General features: G+C 33.6%; 3 protein-coding genes across 3 annotated transcripts; 1 reads left to right on the forward strand and 2 right to left on the reverse strand.

The window, feature by feature from the left end:
* Positions 1–229: 229 nt before the first annotated feature.
* LOC117921615 (biotin carboxyl carrier protein of acetyl-CoA carboxylase) lies at positions 230–7647 on the forward strand. The gene is made up of 9 exons (XM_034839561.1): positions 230–378; positions 1968–2159; positions 4625–4704; positions 5114–5173; positions 5372–5605; positions 5672–5734; positions 6812–6880; positions 7196–7241; positions 7335–7647. Exons 1-9 carry the CDS (start codon positions 369–371, stop codon positions 7403–7405), a joined length of 825 nt encoding a protein of 274 aa, XP_034695452.1. The 5' UTR covers positions 230–368; the 3' UTR covers positions 7406–7647.
* A 1769-nt stretch (positions 7648–9416) lies between these two features.
* Positions 9417–10736, reverse strand: LOC117921733 (UPF0481 protein At3g47200-like). The gene has a single exon (XM_034839697.1). It carries the CDS (start codon positions 10734–10736, stop codon positions 9417–9419), a length of 1320 nt encoding a protein of 439 aa, XP_034695588.1.
* Positions 10737–14672: 3936 nt separating this feature from the next.
* On the reverse strand, positions 14673–17743 carry LOC117922502 (zinc finger CCCH domain-containing protein 39-like). The gene is made up of 2 exons (XM_034840632.1): positions 16314–17743; positions 14673–15124 (listed from the first exon to the last, which is right to left on the reverse strand). The coding sequence occupies exons 1-2, from the start codon at positions 17029–17031 to the stop codon at positions 14892–14894; spliced, it is 951 nt and encodes a 316-aa protein (XP_034696523.1). The 5' UTR covers positions 17032–17743; the 3' UTR covers positions 14673–14891.
* Between the last annotated feature and the right edge of the window lie 479 nt (positions 17744–18222).

An 18222-nucleotide genomic window follows, 5' to 3' on the forward strand; every position in this document is an offset into this window, starting at 1 on the left:
AAAATAAATACATGTTGTATTTAAATAAAAAATTAAATATTAAATTGTGAAAGCAAGACAAGCAACATCAGACATGTGCACCGTAGGTATTCGTATTCTACTAGTAGTGATTTAAAAAATAAGAAAATGAGAAAGGGCAAAATGGGAAAAGTGATCCATTAATGTTGCACATGGAAGATATAGCGTTAGTCTGTACAGTGCTGTCGCCTACATGGAATTTGAAGGGGGCGTAGCAGGCTAGCAGCCACATGTACATAAAGCTGTAATCTTTTTGGTTTCTTCCGTTTCAGATTTCAACTGGGCTCTGCTTCTTCTTAAGTTTCATCGCCCACTTGCGCTATTTGCTTCCCCAAAACTTGACTATTCCAATGGCTTCATGTGGGTTTCTCTTATTCTTGCTTATGATCACAATTTCACTTTGCTTTCTTACTTATTCTGTGATTGTGTTGCAAACTGAAAATGGGTATTTGTTCTCTTTGCGTTTTACTTGTTTTTCAATGTGTTGCAATGGAATTGTTGTGTTTGTTGTTGCTGTTGGATTGGAATTTTGATTGAATTGGGAGATTGAGGGGTAAGGGCTTCTGGGTTTTGTTCTTTAATTTTTGTTAAGAGTCTTGGGAGTATGAGACCGACCCAGAACATCAATGCTTAAATAATGGTTATGTCCCTTTAATTTAAACATTTTAATTTTATGGTTTGGATCTTTGCATGTTGTGCATTGCTTCATGAACTTCATCGATATTGTTTATTCTTGGAGTCTGTTTTGAATGGTTGAAACTACACATCAAGACCCGTTCTCTCTAACTAGTAAGCTTTAAACGCTCTTATGACACAAATGATCCACCCATGTAATAGAATCCATGCATCAGTATGTGAAAAACCCTGAAAATTTTAGATATGGGATGAGCTGAGTGATTCCATATCAATTATATTCCTAAAAGAATATCACTGAATCAATTGTACAGACAGGAACCAGCTTTAGTATATTTGTCGGTGTCATTGACAGGCAAAAATCAATTTTGAATTGGTTTAATAAATAAACTATTATTTCTATAACTGCATATATATATCCCCATTCTTTCATATATGGGGGTTGCTAAGGTTCCTTAAGTGGCATTGTAGAGCAACCATGTTGATTGTCAATGAATGAAAGGTGGAAGAGACATTTTTCCAGTTCTGCCAAATGGTTGGTCTAAGCCAGTTCTGCCAACTGAAAATGTTATAAAGCCAAAATATTGATATACGACAAGGTTTTAGGGTATCGGCATATGTTTTTATTACCTTGTATTTGGTAAAGAACTAGCGATGTACGAAAGAATAATCTTGTACCATAGATGAAAATTTGAGCAAGAAATAGACAGAATATCATGGGCGACTTCCTGTATCATTTAAAGTCTTCGAAGAGATCAAAAGATATTAAATGGTGATTGGGAAAAGCCAGTGCCTTGTGGCTTGCACTGCCAGGTAATGGACTAACTTTTAACGTATTAACTATTAAGCCTACTTCAAGTTAGTATTGAACAGTGTAATAGTCTTACAAGGAATCCTCTGAGTCTAATAATATGAGTTTGAGAGCATGGCTGCATCGGTAGCTGGAGAAAAGAAATTCTAGAAAATTAAGGATTTGGATGAACTAGGAGAAAGAATTTCATAAGAACCGTGGATAAATTTTATGATGGTCACACCATGAAAGAATCTAGCTTTCTGTTTAGTCCATGTCAAAGTCATCCTGCATTATCATATTGTGTAATGTCAAATTCTTTATTTTTTTTATCTAGTTTTCTTTTCTAATTGTTGAAGGTTAAATACTTACTAGCAATGGTACCAACATCATTAATTGATGCAATGTTTGTCATTACTGCCCATTGGGAGCACAGATGAACAATTAGGGTCAATGCCAATGCAAAGCAAGTGAAAGAATATGCCCTATTTGCATACCTTAATCACTTGTGGAATGGTTCTTTCAGGTGGATTAGGAGCTCCAAGTATTAAAATTTCTAACTTGGACTTGGTTAGAACAAGACTTGGTGTTTTACAATCACGGTTTAGCATAAGGACTTCTACTGTGTGGACACCACTGAATAACTCAGGTTTGGTGATATCGCAACGATCACAGAAGGCAATAATTTTGTGTCGTGGTTCATCGTCAGAAGCTGAATGTAAGTGCTCTTTGTTGATCCATCTGTCTTTTTGTTTTTGGTTTTTTCCCCCTTTTTTCTATGCATTTTTTATTTATTTATTTTTTATAATTTTTTGGTATATATATATATATGTGTGTGTGTATGTATGTATGTATATCTCCTAGCATTCTCTTGATAATCCATAGTTGGTCTTCCATACACAAACTTTAAATCCTTATGGATCATTGTACCACCGTAAATGAATCAAATATTGAAACATATGCATGTAAGCATGCCACTACATGAGAATTCTTGCCATTGGGTGAAAATGTGTTAACTTGGCCTGACTATTGTTTGTTAACAAGGTCAAAGTGACATTTGGGTATTGTACCTAGGTATAATCTTGGTATTTTGGTCCGCTCTATAATGTATTATAAGAAGGGCAAATGATCCTTAATTGAGTTCACATGTTTCAGCGAACTCTGTTACTCTTCATTTGACCTTTTGCTTCTATATCATGGTAGAAGTCAACATAACATGTTAAATAAATATATGGGTGTTCTAACTCATGATATTGCAATATTTAATTAATATTTAAAGAATCTGGAAAGGATTTAAAAATCATCACAAGATGGTATATTTGGTCTGGATCATTGTCAATGGTTGTGTGCTACCATCTCTTAGTGCTGCACAAACAATTCTAGTGGGTTAATTACTCATACTGGACAAATATCTAACTAGTAGCAATCAAAACAATCACAATTCTAGTTAGTTACTCATGCTGGTCAAAATTCAAACTCTTAACACCAGAAACATGAACAAAAAGGCAATCCTTCAGACCTCTCTTTCAACCTTACTAAGGCACAATGAGGTGAAACCCAAGATGCTTTGAATATGGCAAATAACAAAGACCACAAACTACCTGCACACCTGCAATGGGTAAGAATATGGTTATTCCATTTCTTCTTTGGTTTGCAAAGACAATGGCAATTAACAAGAGATCAGTCCCTACTCCTGAGCTGGTTGGTTGTAAGAATTCTCTTCCATACTTCTTCCCAAACCAAGAGCCAACCTCAGAAAGAGTGCAAGAACCCCACATCTTCCTAGTTAAAGATGGACAAAGGCTCTCAAGATCATAGATATGCAAATGACTTCACAAAGAACCCCACATCTTTCTTAATGGGCCTTCAGTCGAGCCTATCCTTACTCTCACCATGAACTACAATAGAATGAATATGTTGCAAAAACAACTCCTCCAATTCCAGCTTGAACAGTTTCCTCAATCACCCTCCTCATCCTGTAAATCAACTACCTACGCATTTTTATAGGCAGTAATATAATAAATTCAGGAAGCAATATTTCAAAGCAGGCCTCCCACACCAATCATCTTACCAAAACTTAGTTCTAAACCCATTGCTCATGAAATAGAACTTTGATTTTGGCTGTTTTCATTTTGATTGCTTTTCAAAAGGTCTGTCCATTTGCCTCCCTTTTCTCCATCGATTCCCAACCTCTCTCTGTCCAAGATGCTGCCAGGATCAGATAAGTATGCTTAATTTTATAAAGCTGCAAGTGTAAAATTAAATCAGTCAGGTTTAATTGTCAATGATTGATAAAAATTGATAAAATTAATCAAGGTTTTTTTCTAAAGATGTGCTATTTTAATACTTCACTTCCGGTTGAACTACAAAATCTCCTCCCAAAACCACACCAAGAATAACATTAATAGGCAAAGACATGAGTCTAATGTAGCCGATGTTTGTCAGGTTGGTGGATACTTGGATTATCACTATGCATAATCTTATATGTGATGATTGTGCTTGTTGGTTTACTTTCCTTTGTTTTCACTACCTTATAGGAATCTTTGATGAATAATACCTGTCCCAAAACATCAATGGGATTTGAAAAGTCCTATCAAGTCAAGTTTTCTATACTGGCACATTGTTGATTGTTGCTATGACCTCTGTACTTACAGGATTCTATTTATCATTCTGCTTTATGGAGAAACTATTGGGAAACCTACCATGAGATGACCAAGATTCTGATCTAGTCACCCATTGATAACCATCATTGCTGTCTTTTTCTTGATATGATCTCTTCAAGCTTAGAAAAGAATGGCATGCCCAGTTTAGCATGAGATTCTGAAATTTTACGGATTCCCCTTTTCCCTTTTTCTTTTCTTTTCCCTTCATTTTTGTTCTTCCTTGTTTCATAAATAACTCTTTTTCTCCTTTGCTTTGTTCTTTATCTGATAGCTGAATTGAAAAAAGAGTTCATGTAACTGATCCCTTATTGGTTGCAAGTTGCAACTAAGACTTGCTTGAGTTTAGTTGAGTGAATAATATTTCATAGTTCTTTATAGGCATAAAAAAATTGTTATTGTATCTTTTATATTGTTATTGTAAGAAACTCCATAGTGAGCAGTTTTATAAAAGCAGCGTCCAACTGTTAGTATAGTTGTATATCTAGTTGATATCCTCATGCTTTTTTTGATGGACTTGCAGCTGCTGTTAATTTAGAAGATGGTTCTGAAGAAACAAAATCTTCAGGTTTGACAAGCCAACTCACTCCAAATGCATATGAAGTGAGTACATTTCTATTAATTGTGATGTCTACCTTGTTTACAATCTAAATTGCGAATCCAATTTCTTTTGGTGCCACATATAAATCACAACCTTTTGAGAATACCCAAATTTTTAAATGACTACTATAAATTTAAGGTTTCTGCCAGAGTTTGTATCATTGCCAAAACACTCTTCTTTAGAATTTGAAATTATTCCTTGTACCATAGTACAGCTTGTTCTCATTTTCCAATCATGCAAGAGGGGCTACCTGGCTTCTGCTCACCACTAGGATAAATAGACAGAAGTTTCTCAAAAGCAGGCTTCATCCACACATGAATACATTCATATAGAGACTTGTCCTATATTGCTGCACATGTGTCATGTGTCTAGAAGTTTGAAACATATTTTTTTACTTCTATTGTGTTGCAGGTGGAATCTCTTCTCTCAGAAATATGTGATACTACTTCAATAGCGGAGTTTGAATTGAAAGTAAGTAGTTAATCCTCTTTATTTATTAATTTACTTGTTTGTTGTATATTTTAATTTATTTATAGGTCATGGTTCTGTTTTTGTATTGTACATAGAAGTTTGATGCCTTGGTTTCCTGTACTAAAGTCATAAATATGGTCTATAGATTTTAAATATTTTCCATTTCTAATCTGTCTTTTTTTTTACTCATCTCATTAGCTTGGAGGGTTTCGGCTGTATATGATGAGGGACTTAGCTGGGAAAATTGAGCCTACACCTCCCCCAAGTTCCACTCCGGTCACTGTCAGTCTGAATGATGAGGCACCCAAATCAAATGGATCAGCCTCTATGTCATCCTTGCCCATCTCAAAATCAGCACTTTTGTTGGGACAAAGTCAGACACTACTTGATAGGGCTGCAGATGAAGGGTTGATGATACTTCAGTCTCCAAAGGTGAGATCTAAAGTTAAATTCTTCTATTTCCTGAAAATTTTGTCACTAAAAGTAAATATAATGCAGGTTGGGTTTTTTAGGAGATCTCGGACGATAAAGGGGAAGCGTGCACCTCCATCATGTAAAGAGGTATCCAGTTGTCGATATTTTAGTAAAAGGAAACTACATATCCTCATCTTCCAGGAAAATAGAGATGGTGTTAATTTATATGCTTATGGGTGTTCCAGAAACAAATAGAAATGGAATCTTCTCTTTTTGTTTTGTTCATCATCATTTTAAATGGATCTTTTTATTTGGCATTTAAATATTTTTTTTAATATACGTAAATTTTTTTGCATTTAAAATGATTCCATCTTCCTTCACCTTTTTAAAATAATATTATTTATGCATTTAAAAAGAGTAATTCGGTTATCCTTTTTGGATATGAATTTGTTTTCTCTTTCTGTTGATTTTCCTTTTTAAATATTTTTTTTATGAACTCCACTACATAGACAAACTTTTGTTCAAGTGCGTCTGAAGACAAAATGGAAACACATCATTTCTATGTAGTTAGTAAACACCTTGTAACATATGAACAGGACTAAGCAAAATTTGGAAATATAGCAAATCAAGTTCTATGATCAACCTGGTTCTGAAACTGCAATATTTATTTTATTTTTTGGTTTCCTTATTGTTTCTTAATTTTTCAAACAGAGCTCCAGCTCAGGTTTCCTAATTCAGATTCTTTTGCTTGGAACGAGTTGTTGCATTCTCTGCCATCAACTTTGTCTCTTATAGATTTGATTCTTATTTTAAATTGATTAGTCTTTGCCATCATTACCTCCAGAAAAGAAAAGAATCAGTGTGGAATGCTTTGGTTTTTATCATGGGGCTATTGACTTGGATCTCTAAATTAGAAGATAGACAAATATTAATGCCATGATTCATGGTTGGGAGATTCTTTACTGGGCAGATTGAGTTTGCACATCTCTCCCTCTTTATGTATTGATCAAGTTCACGTTGACAGCATGCAGTTTTTATTTTATTTTTCAAAATACCAACCAATTTAACCCTTCCCATCAAGCTATAGTCAGTCCAAATCCAAGTCATGCGCATTACTGTGTGCTTCACAAAGTTCATATAAGCAATGTCATCACACTTTTTGTGCCATGACATGTGTATTACCTTCTTCTGAGTTCTGATAGCATTTGTGCTATTATTCAACAGAGGCAAATAGTGAAGGAGGGCCAAGTGCTTTGCTACATCGAACAACTTGGTGGTGAAATTCCAATTGAGGTTTGGGTCTTAACTTTCATTTGATTGTATGTGTTTCTGTTTGTGTTCTCAACAATAAAAACGAGGGTTCTTGGTTTCCTCTATTTTCATCCTCCTGCTGTTTTCTTGTTTCTGCTGTAAAAGATAACTACCTTTTGATTGTATGTGTTTCTGTTTGTGTTCTCAACAATAAAAACGAGGGTTCTTGGTTTCCTCTATTTTCATCATCCTGCTGTTTTCTTGTTTCTGCTGTAAAAGATAAACTACCTTTTTCTGTAAATTTAAGATTGCAAATGATGATTATTTTATTTTATTTTTTTCACAATTTCATTCCAGTCTGACGTATCTGGGGAGGTCATAAAGATACTTCGAGAGGATGGTGGTATGTTTGTTCATCTTTCAGTTCATTTCCACCCATGTTCTCTAATATTTCACTTCATTTCATCTTATTATTTTTGTATGTTTCACTCAACAGAACCTGTTGGATATGGTGATGCTCTTATTGCAATCCTCCCTTCTTTTCCTGGTATAAAGAAACTCCAGTAGATCCTGTTGGATATAATGATGCTCTTATTGCATATTTCCCTTCCTTTCCTGGAACAGAGAAACTTCAGTAGATGGGTTGGTTTATTTTTCATTTTATAGCTTCATTTCATTTCTGTAAACTGGTTATTTATTTAGGTTTATTAGTGACTTGGATGGCATGACTTATTTGCTTGGAGGGAGTAGGCAATTCATTCATTAAATCCTTGTTTCCTTTTAGTTTTAGCTATTGTTATTTTTCTTTTCCTGATATAGCCAAACTGAATTTTGGGGCCAAAGTTGTCCCAATACATGAGAGCTATGCAGAAGAAGGAAAACAAGAAGGCAACTGAAGAAGGAAATAAAGCCAAAAAATCAACAAAAGAGGAGCTGCTTCCTAGAACATTCGTCCCTTCCCAAATAAAATGTCTCCAGTCTCCTGGACACAATATGTTTTGAGCTTCATGATTGGAATTTGAATTTCTTAAGAACTTCTATATGCCACTATATTCAAAGGCTTCAAAAGATTTCATGCAGAACCACACTCCAAACCTCCTTATCCTTTGTTACTGTCACCAATCTACCCAGTCTTTGTCAAGATTAATAAAATCGTTTGAAATTATATATTTATAATGTCATATTGACATCACTATTTGACCATAGTTGAACCAACCGTCCAACCAGTGACTTGTGATGAGAGAGAGGGAGAGGAAGAGGGGGAGAGAGAGAGAGAGGACTTCTAATATTTATTCATCAAGTAATGCATCAAATCTGTAAGGTGTCAGTCTCCCAAGATGGTAAAATCTGAGTTTTAAGTCTTCTGTCTCTGTGTGTGCTGTAAGAGAGAAATAGTGAGTAGCCCCTAGGGATATTACACAGGTGAATGTCAAGGGCTGCAGAAACCAAAAATAGTGGCGTGATAGTCATTCTTGAGGCTCTGTGTGTGTGTGTGTTTTTCCCCTCTGGGTAGGTTGTGGTTGCAGAATCTCACCCTTAATGATAATAGCATTTTTCAATCCATTGCATCTAGTTTGTTAGCAAGCCACTGCCTCAGGCAGTCTAATGAGCTGATGGTAGTATTGTTTTATACTTGTTGCCTGGGATCAATAAGCATAGAGTGCCATTATTGATGCCTGCCACTCAGCCCTGCTCTTAGCCTACATAGAGTGCAAAATCCATGGATGCAGTGCCTTCATCTAAAGGAACTCCGAAAGAATGTGATATGACAGTTAATAGGCCACTGCAGCAGTGGACCACAACAGCATCAATAATGTATGATTTAGTTCAACTTGAATTCTGTGTGGAGATACAGGATCAAAATGAACAAAAGTTCAAGGTCAAAAGAGACAAGCGGGTCTGTGATTTTGCAGCATATATAATTACAAATTATAATTGATGGCACTCATAATAAATGCTGGAGGGTTCCATGCTTGAACTAGCTCTTTCTTCAGCTTAGCACAGAATCCTCACTGGGTCAGCACTCCTGGATTTAGAACTGTAGCTAGGAATTCTAGTATTCTTTTTCTTTTTGTTTTCTTCATTTTTCTCTTGTTTGTGCTGAAAAGATGCATATAAGAGGAGAAGAATCTTAACAGAAACATTCAAGTAACATAGAAAGAACAAAGATCCAATCCTTATTGTAGAATAGCAGCCCTTTGGAGTGAGAAAGAGATGCCTGATGCAGTGGCATGTATAATGTTACAGAGGAGATTAATTGATTAAGGGGAAACAAGCTACCAAGGGTAATATATATTATTGGATGAACAAATTTTAGAGAAGGGAACACTTTTGACAACATCCTAAAAGTACATTATTGGATGTAAGTAGAGCTCAATGCTTCCATAGATTCGTTTGTGGTTTACAATTATAGCTTCTATACCTGTTTTTGTTTATTTGGGACCATCTCCTAGATAAAGAAAGAGCAAGAGTAGAAGAAAAGATAGTGATTGAAATCACGATTTCTCTAGTACCTTATGTCAAATCACAAAAAGCAAATAGAGGGAAAGATACCAAAGAAATGTTGTGTTGTATTAGACTACTTGTTGTTTCCTTTCTTTAGAGAAAGGAGAGAACACACAGTTTGGATCAATGTGAAGAAGAGGAGAAGAACTGCACCAATAAATGAAATTATTGCCCAGGGATTGTTGAAATAATCTCGCCTTAAAGTTGCTCTCCATATATGCCAACGAGTCTTATGATATTTATTCACATCACGGCAAAGATTTGAGAATTGAAATTTGTCACTGTTAAACACCACTTCTTTTCCCAGCTTCTTGAAGAGATGGGACACGCCCTCATTGTCACCTAACAAGTTGTTGATGATCCCATATCGACTTAGCAGTGCAACATCCTTTGGAGAGTTTATGAGATATTCCATGAGAATCACATAGTCAGTGATGTAATGAGGAGTGAAGCGATTGCAACACTGCTCAAAGGCTATAAGATTGCCAAGGAGAGAATCAGTAGTGTCTTCAATGGTTAAAGGTGGAATTTCCAGAACCCCATTTATGAATTTTATCTCCATCAAACAACTTACTGTTCCCATCCTGAACTTCACTCCAGCCTCATGCAGTTCTGTCACGCTACGTATGAGCTCAAACTTACTCTTACTAGTTGACTTGGTTGAAGAAGGTGGTACAAACCATAGTCGTAATAGATCTAGCAAATGCTTCACATCAGGCTGAGAGTCTCTGATCAAAACTTCTTGAAGACCTAGAAATTTGAAGAAAACATAGGTGAGCTCAAGGACAGAGGTGGAAGGACCTTCTTGGTCGGTATTCTCAATTAGATTAAACAAAGTCTCAAGAACAAAGAAGGGTAGCTGATTCTCCAGTAATATGAGGTCACGATGAAGATCCGTGAGTACCATAGTTCTATTGAATATAGGGTCGTCTTCATCCCTCAATTGCTTATTCTTGTTTTTGAGGAAGAGCTCTATGATGAAGCAGCCATCAAGAAGCATCATTGTGACAAATTCATCGCTGTCAAATTTGATGATCTCTGCGTAACATCCTCTTGTTCTTGCTTCCAACTCCCTCATGGCTTTAACATAGCGTTCTACCATTGTTCCCGGTTTTCGCTGGAGAAGGGCCTTAAGGTATTGCCATTTATGACCTTCCATGTCTCGTAGCCTTTCTTTCCCATGGTGGACAGGGCCGATTGAGAGGATTCGAGGCACAAAGGCTTCTTCATTTACTCGGCGGAGTGTGTCAGGCACTCTATAGATACAACACTGAGATGGTAAGGATGTAAGCGAACTTAGTTTTTTGTTGATGCTAGCTGCTAATAAGCTGTCTGCATTTCCATTGGCCTCTCTTCTTTCACTTTGTTCTGATGCAATGTTTTCATCCTCCATCTACCTGAAATTTGCTTCTGTTTATGAGAAAAATGAATCTAAAATCACTCAAAAAATCGGTTGAGAAAACCTGATGGCTGGTGATTTCTTTCTCATGGCCCTCTCAAACTGCTTTCAGTGGATTTTATAACTCTAGAAATTTGGAAAGATGACCTGGTTGATTATATTCATATATCCCAATGTTTATGTTGTTAACAATCATAGATCCCAAAGTTTTAGTATCCATCTCTCTTTCTCTATCAACATGTGAACCTGCTCACGCGCTTATTCAGGTGCTTTGCGCACCGACATGCGCCTGTAGACATACTGGTCTAGATTAAGGTTGAGTCAGTTTTGATGGGGTATGATTAGAGTGGTTTGTGTTTACTGCAATGAGATGATTGAGGAATGTGGTAATACAAGCAAAATATTTGAGCAGCCCCACAAACTGTGGATTGGTACCTGCCTAGAGACTTAGAGAATAAAAAACTCAAGATAGGATGCTACCAAAATGAGCACTTGTTGTTTGGCATTGAAACTCCAAAGGAAGTGACTATGCCGCCTTGGAAACAACAGGAGAGGGTGAATGAAACAAAGTAGCTAAGCATTTGCTGTCTATTTCTTGGCAGTTAGAGAATATTCTGAGGATAGAATGCTAATCCAGGGAGTGTTTATATTTCTTGTTTGCATCACTATGCCGGAACGGAACAGGCCAATGGAATAGAATAGGCGACTTGTCTTATATTTGATGTTCTGATGTTTGATTGCTAGAATTGGAAGATGACATTCACTTGCATTGGATATCTCTGCTCTGATGTTACAGCCATTTTTTGGGTGGACCTTAGCCATATATATAGACCAACAAATCTTGAGGGGAACAACACAGAATTGCCTGTGATTTATGTAATGCATGGGACTCTATGATGATTAGCTGTGAGCATTACAACTTCAGATTTCTGGAATGAATTGTTCAGTGAGTTGTAGGGCATATCATAGCTTTGCAAAGAAGAGAAGGCCCCTCCACTGGGTGAGAAAAGGAGCTGTGGGGACATCAGGTGTGGAAAAACATGAGAACATGAACTCTTTCCATATCAAAAAGGAGCTACAACTTGTTGAGAATTGGAAATGGGGAAGCAACTTAATAATATTTTTTGCTTAGTTGTTATAAAACTTATGAATTACAATAAAATATATGACTACTGAGGACTTTTGATTGAAATATAATTTATTCATTTTCTATATGAAAAGTTACTAGCATAGAGAAGGGTTAAATAATAAAAATCAATTTTTGAAAAGTATCAAGGAAATAAAAAAAAAATGTTGATATCTTATTTGATTACATTATGAAATATGAAAAAAAAATTAATTAAAATTTTATATATTTTAAAATTATTTAATTTTTACATAAAAAAATGGAAAATAAGTTAAATGTGTTTGAAGTATTATATAAAAATGTTTTATTGATTTTAAATATATAATTTTTTTTTCTTTCACTTTTGCTTTTCAACTACTTTTTGTTTAATTTTTTTTTTTTCACATTTTCCTTCAAATCTAGCCTTTACAACTGCTTTAAAAATATCATTAACTATGTCAAGTGAAGTTTTATTGTTTTATTTTTTTAAAGTGTACTTGATAACATAAATTTTAAATAGTTTAATATTCAAAATTATTTTAAAACTATTGAATTTGTTTAGTAAATTTTAAAATTATTTTCATTTTATTTGTATCTTTTTTTTTAAGTAAATATTTTTATTGTTAATTTTTTAAAATATTTTCTTTAAAATAAAAGTTTTTATCTTTCTTTGATATAATAAAATTAAAAGAAAAAACAAAACTTTGATTTATGTGAAGTATACCAAATCAAATTCTATTTTAATTGATTTATTAGAAGTATAAATTCTATTTTAATTAATTTTTTTTACATTAAAAATAAAATTCTTTTAAAATAAAACTTAATATAGCAAAATTATAACGGGAGAATTACCCAAAAGGGTGGGTTAGAAAAAATAATGACTATGAAGGCTCACTATTTTAAAAGACAATTTTACCCTTGAATATGTTTTCTATATTATTTATAAATAAATTGAGATTGTCAATCATGTGGGGCCCATACATGATGATAAGTACAGATTGATAAATGTTGTGAGACCCATATATGATGATAAGTACCGGTTGATAGGCAATTAATGGGACATTTCTCAGCTTGAAAAAATTGTTATCAATTTTGAATAATTAACTATTTAAAAATTTGCTATTTTTTTTTATAAAAAAAACTTGAGATTTTTTAAAGAACCTTGTAAAAAAAAATTTAATATCTCATAAATAAAAACCATATTCTAAATTTATTATATCGTTTTATATATAAAACATACAATTAAAAACTTTGATATCATAATATAATAAATAATTATTTTTTACGAGCACTCATCAATTGAATAATATATAAATATTCAATTGACTAACACACACCTATTAAATGAAATAACTCACAATTATTCATTGGGTAATATAGCACGTGAAAAAATTAAATAAAAATAAATTAAATTATGTTGTAATATATTGTAATGATAGTATATTTATATTGTAAGTATAATGCATTTATGTTGTACCTATATTTCATTATAAAAGTAATAATTCTAAAAATGTTTATTCATACCCTATTGGTATTAACACATCGCATTAATATATTAACAACATTTATTTAGTGTTTTGAAATTATTTAATAATTTTTGTATATATATATATATATATATATAAATTACGTGAATTCAAATTAGTATTTCATTTTATTTCAGAAATTATTTATGATATAGGTATGTTGTGAAATATGGTATGATCATACAAATTACCATTTTTATAAAAAAATTCATAAATTTCTTAATTAGGTTTTATTGTAATGTATTATAATGTAAGTTTATTTATATTGTAATTATAACATATTTTTGTTATGCCTGTATTTTATAATAAAAATAATAATATTGAGGATCACCTTTTATACCTTATTAATGTTCAACATATCAAATATATTAACATCATTCACTCGATGCATTGAAAAAAAAAATTATATGAAAATTAAAAAAAAAAAAAAAACACTATGCAAAGGAAAAAAATCATATATATATTTTTAAATTATTTTATTATAAAAATAAAAAAATGATCAAACATTCTCTATCATTTTCTTATTCTTTTTAGAGAATCTGAATGAAAAATTAAATATTTTATCTTCCTTAAATTTAATACAAAAACATAATTTATCAATTTAAAATATATATATGAAAAAATCATCATTTTTATTATATAATTATAAAACTTATTTTTTCTTCATAAAATTTAAAATTAGAATAAAAATAAAAAAGGAAAAAAAACAATAAATGATATTTTGAAAATATTTTTTAAAAGTATTTTTTTTAAAATAGTAAATTTAAATAACAAATTATATATAATTGTAAGGGTTAAACCCAAAATTTTGATTTAAAATATAAATATCAATAATTACAATAAATGTGGGACCCATGTACCATAAATGTATTGACAAATCAAGTGAAGTGCTTTAAATACTTTAAATTTTAAAAGTTTTAGTTAAAGGGCAATTTTGGTATATTAAGTTTATTAAAGTCCTCCCCAAGAATTATTAAAAGATACCGCTCTTTCTAGTAATTGTTCTGTTCAGCCTACCCTTTTGGGTAATTCTCCCAATTATAATTTACTATTTTTTTTTTTTTTTTTTTTTGATGATTTTAGCTATTTTTAAGGAGTTAGATTCAACACCAAAATTTAAGAAGACATCAACTACTTTTCACTTCTATTAAGCACTTTAACAGATTTATCAATCCCCATCTTAATTTGAACTTGTTTGTCTGATAGAGAATTGACTAATATGGTCTTAACAGCAGGTTTTAGTAAAATCATATCCATTTGTTACTATATCAGAGGAGAAATAGAGGAAAATGTTCAAGACACTTCAAATCAAATCCATATGTCTTGCAATTGAAGTGAAGTCTCAAGACAAATTGGGAAGCAATGTGACTAACTTCTCCAATCTATACAAAATGGAGTGATGTTACTTTGAAATTTGGAAGCTAAATGTAACAACCTTCTGTTATCTATACAAAATGGTGTAATGAACTTTGAAGTCTAGCCGTTGACATTTACAAAACTCATATTCAGGCCTTCACTTTACTTGACAGAGCTATGCACAAGGGGCATATCATCAATCCAATCAGCATAGATGCCATTGATCTTCCCCAGCTTTTCCCATTTGAATGCGCACTTCTTCTCCTGAAGTGGCTGGTTATATGTAGCTCCTGGCCCTGTTTTATGGGTCATTGCATCAGCCTTGGCAGAAGGGAGAGTCTTTGGAGCTGCATGTTCCTTCCCACCTTCAGGTTGTACTGCATGCTTCCTCAGTTCTGTGAACCAAAATAAAAGAAACCATCAGGAAACCAAAAAAATTTTCCTCCATTCCAGGATGAGCTGTCCTGAAAGAATTTGGAAGGCAGGCCGATTAAGAACAGGGAATCATCAACAAGGCAAATGGATGTGCACACATTATGAAGGCTGCCATTTTCTGCAACAGCACCCTTTCTTCCAACATGCAGTATTTGCATTTCTTATCATGGTTTTGTACATTCAAAAGACTATGTACAAGTAAAACACAAGATAGTAAGATTCCCATGCAACATTCAAAGTTCAAATATGGCTTGATGCATTAATCCTTTCACTTGGAGGAACAAGTTTCCATTTCCATATTCAACGTTCAAACAACCATGACAAGCACTAGTCATAATTGAAGCAAAATGAGTTACCATTTCTCCATCCAGTTCATGTGGAAATGTTGAAATTCTATTCATACACAAATTTGGGCTCATAAAAAGTACAAAAATGCACATAACCTGATCTTCCATGAATGTAAATCAACCTTCTGAGCTACTACAAAATAAAATTAAGAGTTCCCAAATGATTCAAAGCTGATAAACAATCTTAACAAATTGGTAGAACTTACAGAAATCAAATCTACTAATTTGCCAACAACTTCTGAATAAGGAATAAGCCATATTTATACAATGGTATGTACTCCCTTCAGTAATCTCGAGTCCAGATCAAATCTTATGTTCATGGTCAGATAGTGCTGGGAACTCTTTACCATTCAAGTGCCATACAGGAGTTGAATTTAAAGCTCTAGTTGATACCAAACAACCTAGCAAAAAGGAATCTAGAACTTTGATGGATGCATTGACAGTAACAGCGAAAAGAGGGAAGTGTCAAGATAATGACAGAAAACCCAAAACCTTGTTTTGAAATCAAGGCACAACTGATTAAGTTAGAAGATCCTTCTCAAGTTCTTTACTCAAGGAGCACATGATGAGCCAATGTTTTTTCGAACACTCTACTTATGTGCATCATCAAGGCCTGTGTGCAAAACTAAAGAACTATTCATAAGGGAATTAAGAGTGAACATGTATCAGAAGTTTTTATCTAAATCAATCACATATTGATATCACCAAACAAAATTGTGCAGTAGCACATGCATGTCTGAAAATGAAACTATTGGGCTGAGAATCAGCTTTGGTAAAAGTAAGTTAAGCACTGGAAGAATACCAGCTTGTCCATGAGCAAAGACACATTTCTCCCTGTATGCACAGTTACCAGACATCTCCCACTTGTGACAGAGCCTAGTTCTCCAGAATCCTGGATTTGCATTCACCTGATTAGCATTCAAACTTGAATCCCCAAACCTCTTGAACTCCAATTGACCAGAACCATTCCTGTAACCCCTTGCTGATCCAGTACATCCAATGCTTATGGAAGAACTCTCCCTAAACTTACCTGAACCTTCCCTACACTTCTCGAAACCTTCGTGAAGAAAATTACACCTTTCCCCATATGGGCATTTTTCTCCTCTACTAAAAATCCTGCATAGCTTCATTTTGCTGTTTAACCTATGGTCTCGATTCCATATCCCAGACACATATCCCTCCTTGCAACTAAGCTCCTGCCCATGAGGCAGAGGCCTTCGAATATCTCCAGTGCCATGGGCAAAGTTACATTCATCCCCATTGATACAAGTACCCAATCTGAATTTCATGCATAGTTGGGTCTTGAAGAAAGTATCAGTCATGACTTTGTTATTTGATCCAGGCATCCTGAGATTGGTCACTGTTTCAGAAATTTTAGGCTTCTTGAATAATGGGGTTTCAATGTGGGGACAATTTTCTGAGCTTCTGCCCATTGGGAATTGAGGCCAACATTCAAGAGCATCACCGCAGGATTCTGCGTATGGGGCGAAAACTGGAGGAGTATTTGTAGGAAAGCTCATGTTAGTTCGATTCAGAGCTTGAAACCGTTCTGTTCTAGGGTTTATCTTTCAGATGAACTTTCTGAATTGGGAGCCGTACCAGTTGAAATCTCAAGAAAACCCAGATGGGGTTTAAGCAGAAAACACGCGAGAGGAGTGAAGATTTAACTTACAATCCAAATGAGACAAGATCTGCTTGAGGTGAGAAATATCTTTCAATTATCAAATGACCCAGATGGAGATACTTGAATCGGAAGTTGGTCTCAGTTGAAATATCAAGAAACCCAGATGAGATTTGAGCAGAAAAGACCTGAGATCAATGAACATTCAACTTATAGACCGAATGAGATTACTTCTGTTTGAAGGTAATAGATGCCTTCAGAGGATATCAATTATGAAATGACTCAGATGATCATATCCGAATGCAAATGCGTTCGGTCGAAAAATCAAGAAAGCCCAAATGGGATTGGAGTGGAAAACACCTGAAATGAATGGGAGAATTCAACACACTCAAAGGAGGAATTGAAGCAAAACTTGTCAACAAACCACAAACATGAAACACACTGTGCGTGCTAGTATCTTGAATGAGGTTTGATTTTTGAAGAAAATCCTAATCTCTGCGAAAATTCAGGCAGAACTCGACATGCCAAGTTTGGGTATGTTCATACATTTCTTTACAACTATACACGAAGATTAACAATCTGAAACCCTAAACCATGATTCTGGTTCCGAACAGCAGACTGTAACCATCATTCAAAAATCCTAAAACCCTGACCCAGAACCCAAAACCCAAAACCCTTGTGGGAAGCTTCAGCAGTGGCACAAATAACCCCAAAACTTTAAATGAAGAAAATGGCATAATTCGCATTTCCTAGGGAACAAGGAAAAAAGCGAAAAAAGAAAAACTAATATTAATTTTTTATAATATTTAACACTTTCATTTTTTATTTAATTTTTTTAAAAAAATATAAAGTTCATGAAATTAAAAACAACTAAACTAATATAAAAATTAATTAAAAAAATTAATAATTTATAAAATATATTTTTTAAATAAAAATTAATTTGACAATATTGATTATAAATACAACTTTCATTAATTTTAATAAATTAAATAAACTAACAACCAAAAATTTTCAATCAGTTTTTTAAAGAGATTTTAAACATTAAATTTCAAGTAAAATATTTTGTATAAAATCATATTTAAAAATTTTG

The sequence above is a fragment of the Vitis riparia genome, chromosome 9 (assembly GCF_004353265.1).
Source record: "Vitis riparia cultivar Riparia Gloire de Montpellier isolate 1030 chromosome 9, EGFV_Vit.rip_1.0, whole genome shotgun sequence".
Classification (NCBI taxonomy): Eukaryota; Viridiplantae; Streptophyta; class Magnoliopsida; order Vitales; family Vitaceae; genus Vitis; species Vitis riparia.